The sequence below is a fragment of the Mandrillus leucophaeus genome, unplaced genomic scaffold (assembly GCF_000951045.1).
Source record: "Mandrillus leucophaeus isolate KB7577 unplaced genomic scaffold, Mleu.le_1.0 Scaffold322, whole genome shotgun sequence".
NCBI lineage: Eukaryota > Metazoa > Chordata > Mammalia > Primates > Cercopithecidae > Mandrillus > Mandrillus leucophaeus.
This window is the reverse complement of record NW_012103388.1, coordinates 3,559,119-3,576,822: the sequence shown is the minus strand read 5'-3', so window position 1 is coordinate 3,576,822 and position 17,704 is coordinate 3,559,119. Positions and strand designations below refer to the sequence as shown.

At 43.5% G+C, this 17,704-nt stretch overlaps 1 protein-coding gene across 1 annotated transcript in view; it reads right to left on the bottom strand.

The window, feature by feature from the left end:
- Positions 1–14,259, bottom strand: part of TMEM241 (transmembrane protein 241) — a 147,204-nt gene extending 132,945 nt beyond the window's left edge. Inside the window, exons 1-2 of the mRNA XM_011988092.1 lie at positions 14,086–14,259; positions 7,014–7,060 (exon numbers count right to left, since the gene is read on the bottom strand). Of these exons, the coding sequence (XP_011843482.1) occupies positions 7,014–7,060; positions 14,086–14,157 (119 nt within the window). The 5' untranslated portion in view covers positions 14,158–14,259. The remainder of the gene's footprint in view (positions 1–7,013; positions 7,061–14,085) is intronic.
- Positions 14,260–17,704: the final 3,445 nt, after the last annotated feature.

Below are 17,704 nucleotides of genomic sequence, written 5' to 3'. Positions count from 1 at the left end.
AAGCTCTCAATGATTATTATTATTGTTATTATTCATAGATTTGGGGGTATATGTGCAGGTTTGTTACATGGATATAGTGAGCAATGGTGAGGTTTGGGCTTCCAGTGTCCATCAACTGAACAGTATACATTGTGCCCAATAGATACCGTTTCAACCCTCAGTCCCCTCCCATCCTCCCTGCCAAGCTCCCAGTGATAACATGCCTAAATCATCACCCTGAACCTCTCCCTCAAATCATCCTCCCTATTCCTAATCAGCCAAACCAGAAACCTAGGCGGCATTCCACCTCACCTCTTCGGCCTTCACCTCCCTCTTCTAAGCACAATATCCTATTGATTTTATTTATCCCCATAACAGCATTCAAATCTGAAGTCTTCCCTCCCTACCAACCCTCCTGCTTCTGTCTCAATTCAGGCTCTCATCATCTCATGCCTGGCTCACAGCATTAGTCCCTTAACTGGTCCCCCTCTTCCAAGGTTGCCCCCCATCCATTCTTTACTTTGCAGCCAAAGGGTTTGTCCTAAAATGCGAATTTAATTGTGCTACTTGCTTGTTTTAAAAACAGATGATTCTTCTTGGTGCCACAGGCAGCAACCCTCAGCCTCTTTTCTGCCTACAACACACTCCTAGGTCATGAAGCTCACCTGAGACACACAGCCCCCAGCATGCACAGTGCAGGGGCAGCACAGGTCACAAACACCCCTTCCCCTCCCAATGCAGAAAGCACATCAGAATGCCAAATGAGTGAGAGGGACAGTTGCTTGCTCTAATTGCTTTTTTATTTTACTTGAGTCATTCATAAATTTCAAAACCCTGTTTTTCAAGATAAATGACTTGAGACAGCTCACCTCGGAAGTGACTATGACCACCACACACCCATGTGTTGCCACATCACGGTGGAGAACTCTGGCCTAAAGGACAAAGTCACTTGGGTGTGACACAGAAAGTCCTTTGGGACTTGCACCCGCCCCTCTCCAGGGTTAGCTCCTGTCTGTCTGCTGTGTGCAGCCACATTCCAGCCACACCCGATGGCCCACAGCCTTGGGAACATGCCAGGTCATGTCGTACTTCTAGGAGTCCGGGTGTGCCATCCTCTTGCCCCATAATGTTCTTCCCATCTCTTTGTCTGTGGTGAACACCTGCTCAGCCTATAACACCCAGTTTGCATATATCCTGTGTGAAGTTTCACTGACCCAGCCAAACAGAACACACTAAATGTGGGTCCTGCCTTCAAACAGTTTGGTCTAGCACAGTGATTCTCAACCAGGCAATCTTCCCCTCCAGGGGACATATAGCAGTGTCTAGACAAATGTTTGGTTGTCACAGCCGGGGAGAGGAGCAGAAGGTATGCCACTGGAATCTAGCCAGTAGAAGCCAGGGATGCTGCTAAACATCCTACAACGTGCAGGGCCGTCCCCACTGCAAAGAATTATCCAACTCAAAATGTCAGTGCTGGAATGTCATTCCAAGGTTGAGAAACTCCAATCTAGTGAAAGTAAGGTAATTAATCAATAATTACAACAAAGTGCGTGAAGCCCTAAAAGGAAGTGTACCAGGTACTATAAGCCACTCTGTTGAGGGAAGCTAACCTAGTCTAGTGAGTGGGTAAGACTTCCAAGAGAGAATAACTTTGTGCAAAAACCCGAAGCACGTTCAAAGCAGAAGATCCAGAAGAGACAAAGGCTCAGAAGTGAGAGAGACAATGGCTTCATTCAAAGCTTCTTGGAGAAGTTCAATTGGTCTGGACCGCAGCACTGGAGCATTGGAGAGAGGGCAGCAAGAGCTGACCCTGGAGAGAAGGGGCTGATCCTAAAGGACCACGTCAATCATAAGGAGCTGGGACTTCAAACTGGGGACTCACTGAAGGCTTCCAGGCATGGGAGTGACCCTGTCCCATTTACATTTGGGGAAGCTCCCTCTCTTTACAAGGGAGGGAATGTTTCTGAGAAGCAAGACTAGGGGCAAAGAAGTAAGTTAGGAGTTTTTATAGTAATTGAAGAGAAGACAGTGGCTTGGAAAGGGGCAAGATGGATGAAGAAAGTGGACAGATTCTGAAGATGTCTAGGAGGCCCTGGTGGTTAACCGGATGTTGAGGATGAAGGAGACAAAAGAAACAAGAATCACTCCCAGGTTCTGAATTGTGTAGTTAAATGGAGGGTAACCATTCACTGCAGGTGAATTTAAGGAACAGATGGAATTTAAAAAGCAAGCTCCATGAGGGCAGGGATCTGTTTTCTTCACTGATGTACCCCAGGCATCTGCAGAATACGTTGCTCTGCCCTACCAGACACCAGGCATTGTTCTAGGCACTGGGAATGCGCCAGTGACAAAATGGATAAATCAAAATTCCTGCCTTTGTAGATCTTACATTCTATGGGAGAGGTGCATTCAGTCTGTCTCATCCAAGGACAAGGAGGAGAATGGCAATCCAAGCATAGAGATCACCCTTTCCTACGCACCTTCCCTCAGTCCCTCTACCTTTAGAGATGTGGAAAGACAATCAGAACCAAAACACGCTTGCTTCTCTGTAAGAAAGAAACCGGTATCCCAGCTTTATTGACTAAAATACCCATAATCACAGAAGATACTTTAAAACTTTTGCTATGAGGCCGGGCACAGTGGCTCACGCCTGTAATCCCGGGAGGATCGCTTGAGGCCAGGAGTTCAAAGCTGCAGAGAGCTATGATCATGCCACCGTACTCCAGCCTGCGTGACAGAGAGGGAGCCTGCCTCTAGAAAAACAAACAAACGTGTTTGCTATGAAATATTAGGGAGGAGCTTGATAAAGTAGTTTAAAGTTCACCTGAAATAACATAGTGGTGATAATATAACGAACATTTTTTTAAAAGAAGAGTGAGGGACGGCTCGCTCTACTACATATTTAAATGGTTTAACAATGAAAACAATTCAGCACTAGTCCCTTAACATCAAACTTGACCAATACATACCCAAAAAGAGACCTTAGAAAAATGACTTTTTGGCCGGGCGCGGTGGCTCAAGCCTGTAATCCCAGCACTTTGGGAGGCCGAGACGGGCGGATCATGAGGTCAGGAGATCGAGACCATCCTGGCTAACCCGGTGAAACCCCGTCTCTACTGAAAAACACAAAAAACTAGCTGGGCGTGGTGGCAGGCACCTGTAGTCCCAGCTACTTGGGAGGCTGAGGCAGGAGAATGGCGTGAACCCGGGAAGGCGGAGCTTGCAGTGAGCTGAGATCTGGCCACTGCACCCTAGCCTGGGCGATAGAGCGAGACTCCCTCTCAAAAAAAAAAAAAAAAAAAAAAAAAGAAAGAAAAAGAAAAATGACTTTAAAAAAAAAATCTTTTATTTTTGGGACAGTCTCACATTGTTGCCCAGATTGGAGTGCAGTGGCATGATCTCAGCTCATTGCAACCTCTGCTTCCTGGGTTCAAGCAATTTGTGTGCCTCTGCCTCCCAAGTAGCAGGGACTACAGATGCTCACCATCACACCTGGCTAATTTTTGTATTTTTAGTAGAGGCAGGGTTTCGTCATGTTGGCCAAGCTGGTCTCAAACTCCCAGCCTCAAGAGATCCTCCCACTTTGGCCTCCCAAAGTGCTGAGGTTACAGGTGTGAGCCACTGTGCCCAGACAAAAAATGACTTTATACAGATGCTCTTCAACTTACAATAGGGTTATATCCCAACAAACTGATCATACGTTAAAAATGTCATAACTGAAAGAGCATTGAATACACATAACCTACCGAACACCAGAGCTTGGCCTCGCCTACCATAAACATGTTCAGAACATTTATATTAGCGTGGCTGGCTGAGAGCTGCAGCTCACCACTTGCTACTACTGCCCAGTACCAGGGGAGAGTATTGTATGGCATATCGCTAGCCTGGGAAACAGCAAAACTCAAAAGCTTAAGTATGGTTTCTACTGAAAGCATATTGCTTTCACACCATCGTACAGTCAAACAATTGTAAGTCCAACCGTTGTTAAGTTGGGACAGTCTGTATATGATATTAACAAACATATACAGATTATTATGCCTTTGGACATAAGGCCAAAGGAAGGATTACACAATAAATGAGGCTAGCATAAATTAGTTAACTACTGGGGAAGGGACAATTTCCTTACATTGCACCATACGCTAAATTAAACTGACAACAATTAAAGCTTGAATAAAGCTTTAAGGAAATATAGGTGAATATCTAAATGATGATTATGCCTTTGGGAATAAGGCAAAAGGAAGGACTATAGAATAAATGAGGCCAGTATAAATTAGTTAACTACTGGGGAAGGGACAATTTCTTCACATTGCACCATACACTAAATTAAACTGACAATGATGAATAAAGTTTTAATGAAATATAGTTGAATATCTAAATGGTTTTATGATGGAGAAGAAAAGAACAAAAGCAATGGAAGCAATCATGAAAGAAACAGTCAATATATCTGACCACATAAAAAATATTTAAATAATCGAAATAATTATAAACAAATTGAAAGGCAAAGAACAAATTGCAAAAATTATTTCCAAAAACATAATGGACAACAGATTGAGCTCGTTAAAATATAAAGAATTTATTAAATTAATAAGAAAAACACTAAAACCTCAATGAAAATAAATGGATAAAAGGCACAACTAGACAAAAAGAGATACAAGTGGATAATATGCATAAGAAAATTGTCCAACTTGATGAATAACCTAAAAAATTATACGACAAAACAATACACCTTTTGCTCATGAAATCAGCAAAGAGAATCACAGTTTGAGCACAATATTATCGAAACGTTCATATAGAGGCTGGGTGGCAATGTCAATTGGTCAAACATTTTTGGAAAAGAATATGTTACTATTCAAGGAGGATACTAAAGAAGTTCGTGCACTTTAATCCAAATTAATTAATTTTTTTTTTTTTTTAGAGACAGGATCTCACTTTGTCACCCAAACTGGAGTACAGCAGCAAGATCACACAGCCTCTAACTCTTGGCGTCCAACAATCCTCCTGTCTCAACCTCCTGAGTAGCTGAGACTACAGGTTCATGTCACCATGCCCAGCTAATTTTCTTTCTTTTTTTTTTTAAGATTCAAGGGGTGCATGTGCAGATTTGCTACACGGGTACATTGTGTGATGCTGGTTTGGGCCTCTGTTGATCCTGTCACCCAGTGAACACAGTAGTACCTAATAGGTAGTTTTTCAATCCTTACTTACGTTTCTCCCTAACTCTCCCCTTGGGGAATCCCCAGTGTCTGCTATTCCATCTTTATGTCCATGTGTACCCAATGTTCAGCCACCATTTACAAGTAAAAACGTGCAGTATTTGGTTTTCTCTTTCTATGTTAATTCACTTAGGATAATGACCTACAGCTGCATCCACGTTGCTGCTAAGGACGTAATTGTGCTCTTTTTTACAGCTGTGTAGTATTCCACAGTATATATATATACATACATATATACATATATACCAAATTTTCTTTATCCCACTGTTGATGGGCACCTAAGTTGATTCCTTGTCTTTGCTGTTATGAATAGTGCTGTGATAAAATACATGTGAGTGTAGGTATATTTTTGGTAGAAGAATTTATTTTCCTTGAGTATATACCCAGTAATGGGATTGCTGAGTCAAACTGTAATTCTATTTTTCATTCTTTTAGAAGTCTCCAAACTGCTTTCCATAGGGGTTAAGCTAATTCACAATCCTACCAACAGTGTATAAACATTTCCTTTTCTCCAAAACTTTGCCAACATGTTATTTTTTGCCTTTTTTTTTTTTTTTAAGACAGATTTTCTCTCTTGTTGCCCAGGCTGGAGTACAATGGTGCGATCTTGGCTCACTCCAACCTCCCACTTATTCCAACCTCTGCCTCCCAGGTTCAAGCCATTCTCTCACCTCAGCCTCCCAAATAGCTGAGATTACAGGCATGTGCCATTATGCCTGGCTAATTCTTTTGTATTTTTAGTAGAGATGGGGTTTCACCATGCTGGTCAGGCTGGTCTTGAATTCCTGACCTCAGGTAATCCACCCACCTTGGCCTCCCAAAGTGCTGGGATTACAGGCGTGAGCCACCACACCGGCCATTTTTTGACTTTTTAATAACAGCCATTCTGACTGGTATGAGGTGGTATCTCATTGTGGTTTTGAATTGCATTTCTCTGATGATTTGTGATGTTAAGCATTTTTTCATATGTTGGCCACTTGCACATCTTGTTTTGAGAAGTGTCTATTCGTGGACCTTGCCTACTTTTAAAGGAATTATTTAGTTTTTTTCTTGTTGATTTATTTACGTTCCTTATAGATTGTGGATATTAGTCCTCTGTTGGATACATAGTTTGCAAATATTTTCTCCCATTCTGTAGGCTATCTCTTTACTCTGTTAATAGTTTCTTTTGCTGTTCAGAAAGTCTTTAGTTTAATAAGGTACCAATTGTCAATTTTTGCATTTGTTGCATTTGCTTTTGAGGACTTACCATAAATTATTTGTCTAAGACAATGTCCAGAAAAGTATTTCCTAGGTTTTCTTGGGCTAGGATTTTTAGAGTTTGAGATCTTACATTTAAGTCTTTAATCCACCTGAGTTAATTTTTGTATATGGTGAGACATAGGGGTCCAGTTTCATTTTTCTGCATATGGTTAGCCAGTTTTCTTTTTCATTTTTTTTTTTTTGTAGACAGCATCTTGCTATGTTTCCCAGACTGGTCTTGAACTTCCAGCCTCATACAATCCTCTTGCCCCAGCCTCCCAAAGTGCTGGGATTATAGTAATGAGACACCATGCCTAGCCTAACCCAAATTTCTTATGTAGGAATCAATCCCAAAGAAATAGTTGGCAATCTGGCAGACTTGAACACAAAAATGTCTAGTAACATTGTTTTCATACCCCCAAAATGGAACATAAATGTCTGTTAATAAGGTGGCTAAATATCTTACAATATGTCTATTTGCCAAAAAAAAAAAATCTATGCAGTTATTAAAACTATTTCAAAGAATGATGTTGGTTGGACATTTCCTAAAAATGTATATAAAGAGCAAAGAATACTCACCCTTGGAATAATGTAGGGTAGGTAAATTTCAAGACAGACAGCACATACTGAAAAACAAACACCAAATTATTGGACATTTCAAATGATAGAAAATTGACAAACCATATAATCAAAGACATTTCTATTAAAGAAACATAACCGCATAACCACATAACCTAGGTACATTCAAGTTTTAAAAAGGCCATTATTCTCATCAAAATCACAAACTGGGCAAACAAATGACCTCCTAAGTAATACTAAAGAAATTGAGCCGGCCGGGCACGGCGGCTCATGCCTGTAATCCCAGCACTTTGGGAGGCCGAGGCAGGCGGATCATAAGGTGAGGAGTTCGAGACCAGCCTGGCCAATATGGTGAAACCCCCGTCTCTATTAAAAACACAAAAATTAGCCAGGTGCGGTGATGCACACATGTAGTCCCAGGTACTCAGGCGGCTGAGGCAGAAGAATCGCTTGAACCTAGGAGGCAGAGGTTGCAGTGAGCAGAAATCGTGCCGCTGCACTCCAGCCTGGGCAACAAAGTGAGAGTCTATCTCAAAAAAAAAAAAAAAGAAAAGAAAAAAAGAGATTGAGCCGCTTTTTCCCAGCGCTGCCAGAAGCCTGGCTGTCTTTTAATTGGTGAAATGGAGCTGGCATTATGAGCAAACAAGGAAGCACAGCAGCTGGGTCTGATGTTACAGATGCTGGAACACTCAGCACCTTCCCAGATGCCAGAAATGTCACATTGTAACTGTAGCAGCCCCAGAGTAATTCAGACAAGTCCCTGGACACAGTCTGTTTTTTCAGGGTATCCACTTTATCTATGGTCCAGTTTACCTAAAAATCCAATCCTTTCTTTGTTTCTCTTCAAGTAAAACCACATCCTAGTCTTTCTTTCCTTTGTTGTCCTTCAATATTGGGGGTTTTGTATGTCTTTTGTATTAAATGATTTTTTTTTCCAAACTAATTCTGCATCTTAGGATTTTGTATGTTGTTTGTATTAAATGATTTTTTCAAACTAATTCTGCATAGGAGTCATAGTTTTTGCTGTGTTTTAGCATGTTACGGACTTTTTTTAAACCAATTCAAGGTCATTTTCTATTTCTCTTATGTATATTTATGTATAATAATTGAATTTATAGCACTTTATGAGTGAAGGAATTGTGTTTCATCCTTCTGGGTATCTTTTGCATTTTTTTCCTATTATTGACCACCAATAATTTATTTTTTTAGTCTAAAACCTTCAAATGGCTTTAAGCAAGGACTCTACTGATCCTTCACATGCTCTAAAAAAATGGAGTGGACTGGTGTTGGGCAAGTTTATATATCTTCTTTTTTCCCAGGAATTAGTCCACACAGAATTCCCCTTGTTTGAGCTCCTAAATGCCACAATTACGGCTAACTGCCTATGCGTTGTTCTACACTTCCTCTTCTTCCTTGAAATCTATTTACTACATAATTCAATATGTTCCTCCCTACTTTTCTGATATTTTTATTCTCATATGGAGAAAAAGAAAGGATTAAGTGAGCATCTGAGTCATGGCCTGAAATACCCTTAACAAACTTCATTACGACAATAAATGTTTCGTTTATTGTGTGCTTAGCTTTGGCCTACATACTGGGTGAAATCAAAGATCCTGAAACTCTTGCCTCACCTTGCTAAAGAACAGAGAAAAAAGAAATCTATGACAAATGGAATTAAGGTCCTAATTGCTGTCCCCTTCTGGCAATTCCTCGCATCACTGAGAAGTGTTGCTCAGACAAAATGCTATCGATTGAACAGCAAAGCCCTAGCAATGAGGTTCTTGAGGAAAGAGAAGGAGCAATTTGGGAGCCATTCACACCTGTAATCCCAGCATTTTGGGAGGCCAAGGCGGAAGGATCACTTGAGCCCAGGAGTTGAAGACCAGCCTGGGCAACAGGGTGAGACCCCATCTTGACAAAAAATACAAAAATTAGCCGGACATGGTTGTGCAAGCCTGTAGTCTCAGCTACTTGGGAGGCTGAGGTGAGAGGATCGCTTGAGCCTGGGAGGCAGAGGTTGCAGTGGGTGAAGATCATACCACTGCACTCCAGCCTTGGCAACAGAGCAAGACTCTGTCTCAAAAAAAAAAAAAAAAAAAAAAAAAAATTGGAGCCATTGAACGGTATGTAAGTAAATTTCTTATGCTTATTATCCACTTGTAACTCTTTTTTTTTTTTGAGATGGAGTCTCGCCGTTGCCCAGGTTGGAATGTAATGATGCAATCTTGGCTCACTGCAACCTTTGCCTCCCGGTTCAAGCGGTGTTCTTGCCTCAGCCTCCCAAGTAGCCATGACTACAGGTGCGCACCACCACGTCTGGCTAATTTTTGGCTACTCTTGACCTCAGATGATCCACCTGTCTTGGCCTCTCAAAGTGCTGGGATTACAGGCGTGAGCCACCGTGCCCGGTCTTGTATCTCTTTTTTCAGTGAATTGTGTACTTCTGCCATTTACCCATTTATTTTCACTGAGGTTTTAGTATTTATTAATTTAATACATTCTTTGTATTTTACAGATGCCAACCACTTGTCCAGATCAGAAATGAACTTTGCCTCTGAGCTGAAGGCTCAATTGCTATGAAGGGAAGAAGGACAGCCGGCTGCCTAGGGCCTGATTACAGCTGGAACCTCCCAAAGGACGGAGGAACATGTCATCAGCCTGGGCCAGCCCAGGCCACCAAGCCAGAACTCAACGATGCGGTGCTTTCTCCTCCCTCCCTACCTAGGGCAGCTTCCTTTGACAGCACACTTGCTGCTTCAAATTTCCAACAAATATCGACCATTCTTTCAAACAATAGAAGGGGTCAGAATGAGCTATATGAGATTTTTTCAAAAGAATTTTCTTTCTACAAATAAATAGAGGAATGGCTGAAGGAGAAAATTACACTAAGAAATATGGAAATAAACTGAAATGGAAGCTTCAAAAAACTAGAAGAGAGCATCCTCTACTTTAGACCAAAAAAAAAAAAAATCTTCACTAATTCAAAAGAAAATTAATGTGGCAGAGAAATTACATGCTCTCTGCCACATTACAGTAGAATATGCTCATAGTAGAATATGCTCATGGTAGAATATGCTCATGCTAGAATATGCTTATAGTAGAACGAATATGCTCATGGGGTGTCCACTGCAGATTTCTTCCCAGTTGGCCTCTACTTGGTCCAAGCCGACCCCCACCCCGAGCCTTGGTTGCCAGAAGGGAACATCACCGTCCTGGTTGAGAAGATGAAACAATGGCCATAAAAGGCTCAAGCTTCTAAGAGATATAAAGTTCCTCACCAGGGTCCCATTATGTACAACCTCCCTGGCTCTCCCATCTCCTCTCCTCCACTCTCGAGCTCACCTCCTCCTCCCTCTGTGGACAATCTCCTTTGTCTCCGCTTCTTTCCTGCCACTAATTTGTCACTAGACAAATTAGAATAGTTAAATTGAAAAAGCCAGAGATTTCACAAATTCACAAATTCCTGAGTAGGTGCTACCAAAAAAAAAAAAAAAAAATCTTCCTTTAGCTACTTGTCCCATGAGAAGAAAACAAATCTTTTAAAAGTTATAAATTACTGTCACAGTATAAACAAAAGCTGTTCTTGACCTACTCTTTCCACTAGTTCTGACACTTCCCAACATCCCCAAGCCAAAGCATTCCAAACCATTGTATTTACATTCTCAGGGCCCGTGGTCAGCTATGATTTCGATTATTCAGATTATATATTCTTGGGACCAAACAATTTGGTTTAATTTAATCTAACACCTAGACGCATTATGCACATGGAAGGTATTTTGTCTTTTTTATTAAATTTGTCGGCTGGGCATGGTGGCTCATACCTGTAAACCCAGCATTTGGGAGGCAAAGGCAAAGTGGGCAGATTGCTTGAGCCCAGGAGTTAAAAACTAGCCTGAGCAACATGGCAAAACTTCGTCTCTATAAAAAAAAAAAAAAAAAATTAGCCAGGCATGGTGGCGCGTGCCTATAGTCCCAGCTACTGAGGAGGCTGAGGTGTGTGGATCGCTTGAGCCTGGGAGGCAGAAGTTATAGTGAGCCATGATTGCACCACTGCACTCCATCCTGGGTGACAGAAGAAGACCCTGTCTCAAAAAACAGACAAAAATTTATAAAATGCCATGGGGCTCCAAAAAATTTTGTAAAAGTACCACAAATGAATATGTACATCCAGGCCAGGCGTGGTGGCTCATGCCTGTAATCCCAGCAAATTTGGGAGGCTGAAGTGGGCGGATCATCTGAGGTCAGGAGTTCGAGACCAGTCTGGCCAACATGACGAAACCCCATCTCTACTAAAAATATAAAAATTAGCTCAGCATGGTGGTGCACGCCTGTAGTCCCAGCTACTCGGGAGGCTAAGGCAAGGTGGAGGTTGTGGTGAGCTGAGATTGCACCACTGCACTGCAGCCTGGATGACAGAGTGAGCTTTTGTCGAAAGAAAAGAAAAGAGAGACAGAGAGAGAAAGGAAAGAAAGAAAGAAAGGAAAGAAAGGAAGAAACAAAGAAAATGTACATCCAGAGAGGGGCATAAATTTCTATGAACTAAATGCTATTTGTCTGCTTTTTTTTGCTTAAATAAAATGTTTTTTATCTAACCAATGCCATGGCTCATGGGCTTTCATGACAGATGTGTTAATCTACCCCTTCTAATGATTATATGGAAATAAAAGAAAGGTTATTTTGTTTTAAAGTAAAATTTTATCATCATATCCATCAGGTTCACTAGACAAATTAGAATAGTTAAATTGAAAAATCCAGAAATTTCACAAATTCCCAAATTCCTGAGTAGGTGCTACAAAAAAAAAAAAAAAAAAAAAATCTTCCTTTAGTTTAGCTACTTGTCCCATGAGAAGAAAACAAATCTGTTAAAAGTTATTAATTACTGTCACAGTATAAACAAAAGATTGTCCTTTCTTTTCTTCCAGAGTGAGGACCACTTACCTTATAGTTTGCTACAATGGCAAGCACTAGGCCACCTACCTTACAAACATCATTTCTTTTGCTGAGATGAAGTCTCACTCTGTTGCCCAGGCTGCGGTGCAGTGGCCTGATCTCTGCCCACTGCAACCTCTGCCTCCCTGGCTCAAGTGATTCTCATGCCTCAGTCTCCCGAGTAGCTGAGAGTACAGGCGCCTGCCACCACGCCTGGCTAATTTTTGTGTTTTTAGTCAAAATGGGGTTTCACCATATTTACCAGGCTGGCCTCAAACTCCCGATCTCAGGTGATCCGCCCACCTCAGCCTCCCAAAGTGCTCGGAATATAGGCCTGAGCCACTGTGCCTGGCCAACATCATTTCCATTAACTCTCACAACAACACTTTCTTTCTTTTTTCTTTTTCTTTTTTTTTTTTGAGATGGAGTTTCGCTCTGTTGCCCAGGTTGGAGTGCAAAATCGGCTCACTACAACCTCCGCCTCCCAGGTGCAAGTGATTCTCCTGCCTCAGCCACCTGGGTAGCTGGAATTACAGGCGTCTGCCACCACGCTCAGCTAATTTTTGTATTTTTAGTAGAGACGGGGTTTCGCCATATTGGCCAGGCTGGTTTCGAACTCCTGGCCTCAAACAATCCACCCGCCTCAGCCTCCCGAAGTGCTGGGATTGCAGGCGTGAGCCACTGCGCCCGGCCACAACACCACTTTCAAGGGCACGCTTTGTCCCATCTTAAAGTTAAGAAACTTAGGTTTAGAAAGAGTAAGGTTCCAAACGCCAAGTAAGTGGAGCCAGGAAGTAAAACCCATAACTGCCTCCCAGGAAGGCTGCATTTATGGACCTTCAAAGGCATATCGCCATAACTAAAAATCAACTGGAGGCCGGGCACAGCAGCTCACACCTGTAATCTCAGCATTTTGGAAGGCTGAGGCGGGCGGATCACCTGAGGTCAGGAGTTCGAGACCAGCCTGGACAACAAGGTGAAACCTCGTCTCTACTAAAAGTACAAAAATTAGCCCTGCGTGGTGGCGCACACTTGCAGCTCCAGCTACTAGGGAGGCTGAGGCAGGAGAATCGCTTGAACCCGGGAAGCGGAGGTTGCAGTGAGCCGAGATCACATCGCTGCACTCCAGTCTGGGTGACAGAGCGAGACTCTATCTCAAAAAAATGAAATAAAAATAAAAATAAAAATCAACTGGAGAAGGAAAGGGGGTTGGGGAGCATCCTCTGAATATATAAAGACAGCCATTCACCCTAGGATAGGAGGTAGAAGGAAATGCTGTTTGTTGATGGTTCTTTCCCAGAGAGGAAGAGAGGGGAGAGGAAGAGCGGAGCAGGTGGGGAGGCCGCGGTAAGACCCCGCAGTGGGGCCAGGTGGTCCTGCACCCTGTATTCCCACTTTGGCTGGGGCCAGCCCAGAGCCCAGGCCAAGAGGTAATGCACCAGCCATGCTCACTCGGTCTTACTGGGTCCAACCTTTCCCTGCGTGGTACCAAACCTAAAGCCAGCTTCCCTCTCCTTGCAAAACAAAACCCCAAGCCTGGCACCACTGCTTCTCTGCTTCCTCGCCAAAAGCTTTTCATGATTTCATGACATCAGTTTAAACCTAAAACTAAATGTACGTTTTATTTTTAAAAATAATTCCATGAAAATCTCCTAAAGTGCTTACAGTGGAGACGTACAAAAAATTGATTCGGGAATCAGCAGTGCGAGGGGGAGACGGTTTAATCTCTTCTATTTAAAGGCTTCTGGAACCTCACGGGGCTCTGGGACAGGGGCGTGTTTAGAAAAAAGGCAGGATGTGTCAGATTTCTTCTGACTCTTCCTCCCCGGGGGAGCAGGAGCCAATTGCTTGCTTGCTCTTAAAACTAGTCCACACAGCCCCACACCAAGTTCCCGGGAAGTGGCCAGCCCAAAAATCCTGTTTCCCTGGAGATGTGCCATGCTTTACAGTGCAGGAAACAGAGACAGTGCAAGCTGACAAATCCTATTTCGAAAAGAGCATCCCACACGCGGAGGAGGTTCGCTCTCCATCGCCACTAGGAAGAATGAGGTAAAAAGCAGAAGGAGGCTCCGTTTGTCACGGGAAGATTATCCGACTCAAACCTCCCACGTGCAAACTCTGCCTCCCGCGCCCGCCCCCTCACCTTGTTCGTAAGGTAAGAAGCCAGGTAGCAGGTACAAAAGGTGAGGCCGACCAGGGACCTCCTCACGCACATCTGTCGACTCGTCCCCTTCCCGGGGTCCAGCTGTGCCTACCCAAACCCCCTGGCCGGCGCCCGACCCCCGCAGCAGCAACAGCAACAGCAGCAGCCCGGAGAGGGCCACGTGGCTCCGAGCTCCGCCAATCAGCGCGGGGACCGCCCCCGCCGTCTGCCTCCTTAAAGGGGCCGCGCCGGCGAAGGCCGGGCAGGCTGGGGACCGGCAGGGAGACACCCAGCCGGCGGTCTGTCTGCAACCATGGCTGGCCCGGGCTGCGACAACCGGTACAGGAAGGTCAGACAGTCACCCTTCTTTTAAAAAGCAGAAAGTGGCAGAAGAGGAAAAAAGCATACCGCAGTTCACAATACCCCATCACTGTTTAAAGAAAAATGTTCATCGCTATCTCTATACCATAAGACCAAAATATTATCCGTGCTTCACTGAATTTTCCCAGTTTTCTCCACTGAGTCTGTAGCGCTTTGGCAAATGACACAAAAAAGGTAACAACAACAAATGTTCATTTAAAAGAGGGAAGGTGAAGGAGGAAAGAACTGGAATTTAGTATAGGTTTTTAAAATTTTGTTTGTATTTAAGTAAAGTCATTCCATTCCGTTGACATTTCTATAAAATAAGAATCCTTTGCCAAAGTAGAGTTACAAGCATAGCTCCTATTGCTATTCCTATTCCTATTCCTAGTCTCTAGTGTGGAAAATTGGACTCATGAGGCTTCCGACAAATATTAGTAAACCATGCAAGAAAACCTATTGATGGACTTAGACAGTTGCAAGAAGTGCCAGTGTTCTCTGCCTGTAGAAACACACAGATTTTCAGAAACACCCACACACAGGGAAACCATCACTCTTAAGCCACAGCAAAAGTCCTCCTGGCCCTCGGTGCTGGAGCAGTGGATGGGAAACGACACACCAACCTTTATGTAATTTTTCTGTTTTTCAGAGGCATGCCTTTTTTCTCTCTGCTCCCTCCAGCGTTGAGGGAGGGCTGACCTCGGCGTGTCCCCTTGAAGCCACTCCCTAGCCACCACTGTCTCATCGCAGTCCTTTGCCTCTGCTCACCTTTCCACAGGTCTCTTCCTGGGCCTACTGTTGGTCTGCAGAGGGGACCAGCATATAGAGATGGAGGTGAGCTGGTCACCCCTTCCCTCCCTTTTCTCCCACAGTCTCCTTCAAACCACTTGTACGGATGGATATAGCTTTCTCTACTGAGACTGGATGATATGGTTTGGCTGTACCCCCAAATCTCATCTTGAATTGTAGCTTCCATAATTCCCACATGTTATGGGAAGGGCCTGGTGGCAGATAATTGAATCATGAGGGCAGTTTCCCCCGTACTCTTCTCGTGGTAGTGAATAAGTCTCACGAGATCTGATGGTTTTATAAGGTGAAACCTCTTTTGCTTGGCTCTCATTTTTTTCTCTCTTGCTGCCACCATCTAAGACGTGCCTTTTGCCTTCCACCATGATTATGAAGCCTCCCCAGCCCCGTGGAACTGTGAGTCCATTAAACCTCTTTTTCTTTATAAATTACCAAGTCTTGGGTAAGTCTTTATCAGCAGCGTGAAAACAGACTAGTACACGGGGTTATTAAAAAGGAAAAATACAGAACAGGAAGAGAGGAGATGAAGCTTCAAATGCACTAAATTTTCCTCTCCATAGAAGTAAAATCATGTAAGAAGTTAACACTTCACAAGGAGGCCCCTTCACAAGACTACACTCAGTTCTCACCCATCGCTCTTGCCCCAGGGTTTGTGTCTCCTTCTCCAAAACACCAATCTTTAATGACAACTTAAAAAGTTGGTTGTGACCGGGCTCGGTGGCTCATGCCTGTAATCCCAGCACTTTGGGAGGCCGAGGCAGGTGGATCACGAGGTCAGGAGATCAAGACCATCCTGGCTAACATGGTGAAACCCCGTCTCTACTAAAAAAAATACCAAAAAAAATTAGCCGGGCGTGGTGGCGGGTGCCTGTAGTCCCAGGTACTCGGGATGCTGAGGCAGGAGAATGGTGTGAGCCCGGGAGGCGGAGCTTGCAGTGAGCCAAGATCACACCACTGCACTCCAGCCTGGGAGACAGAGTGAGATTCCATTTCAAAAAAAAAAAATCATTGTAACAAGACCAGTAGAGATTTATAAAAGAAAAATTAGCAAACCAATACCACACTCTTTACCACCACTACCCACATGACCAATATTAACGGGTTGGTGTATCCTTCTACACCTTCCTCAGTATTCATAGATCAACATATACCCATTTATAAGTCGTTGCCTCACAAAAATGGATCTAGCTATTCACATTGCTAAACAACTTACTTTTACAACTACAGGTCAACACATAGAGATTTAATATTTTTAAAAAGCTGCAGGCATTCCATAGTATGGATATACCATAATGTATTCAAACATTCTGCTGTTGACATAATTATGTTGTTTCTAGTCTTTTGCCACAACAAACAAGGCTATAATAAACATCTTTGTACATATGTCTTTACCTCCTGCTGGTTTAATTTCTGTAGAATAGATTCCCAACAGGAGGATTGCAGAATCACAGCGTGTGTGTATTTTCCTAAATCATTATTTTCCACTTCCCTTTACTTTCTGCCTGTAGGAATCCTACTTAGGTCTAGCTCTTCTCAAGCACTTCAGGCATAACTTATTCTCCTCTCTTTTCCAGTACTACTTTTTAATATCTGTTACAGTAATTAGCACCTTACATTTTTTTCCATATTGTGGTTCATGGAGAAAATGAAAGTATTTGTTCAGAGCCCCAGGCTAAATTGCTGACACTGCTTAGAGTCTGAAATGCTGTCCAGGCCTCCCTGAAGGTGAGGAGGAACTCCTGTAACTCTTGCCCAGCCACACCAGTTAAGAAGCTGTATTAGGCCGAGGGTGGTGGCTCACGCCTGTAATCCCAGCACTTTGGGAGGCTGGGGTGGGTGGATCACCTGAGGTCAGGAGTTCAAGACCAATCTGGCCAACATGGTGAAACCCCATCTCTACTAAAAATACAAAAAATTAGCCGGGCGTGGTGGCAGGCACCTGTAGTCCCAGCTACTTGGGAGGCTAAGGCAGGAAAATGGCGTGAACCCAGGAGGCAGAGCTGGCAGTGAGCCGAGATCACACCACTGCACTCTAGCCTGGGTGACAGAGCGAGACTCCGTCTCAAAAAAAAAAAAAAAAAAAAAGAATAGCTGGGCATGGTGGTGTGCACCTGCAATCCCAGCTACTTGAGAGGCTGAGTCAGGAGAATCACTTGAACCCAGGAGGTGGAGGCTGCAGTGAGCCCAGATCACACCACTGCACTCCAGGCTGGGTGACAGAGCAAGACCCTGTCCCCCCCAAAATGAAAACAATAAAAAGAAGCTGTATTAGAGTCAGCGTATTGCATACCCTCTCTCCTCAGCCACATGGCAGCTCTTGGAGAGCATAGGCGCCCCTCTGCTTAGCTTGGTGTCTTACACAAACTAGGTACACTAATAAATGCATGATGAAGGAATCTGTCAACTGAATGACTGCAACAACGAAGTGATGTAGGAATGGGATTTCAAAATG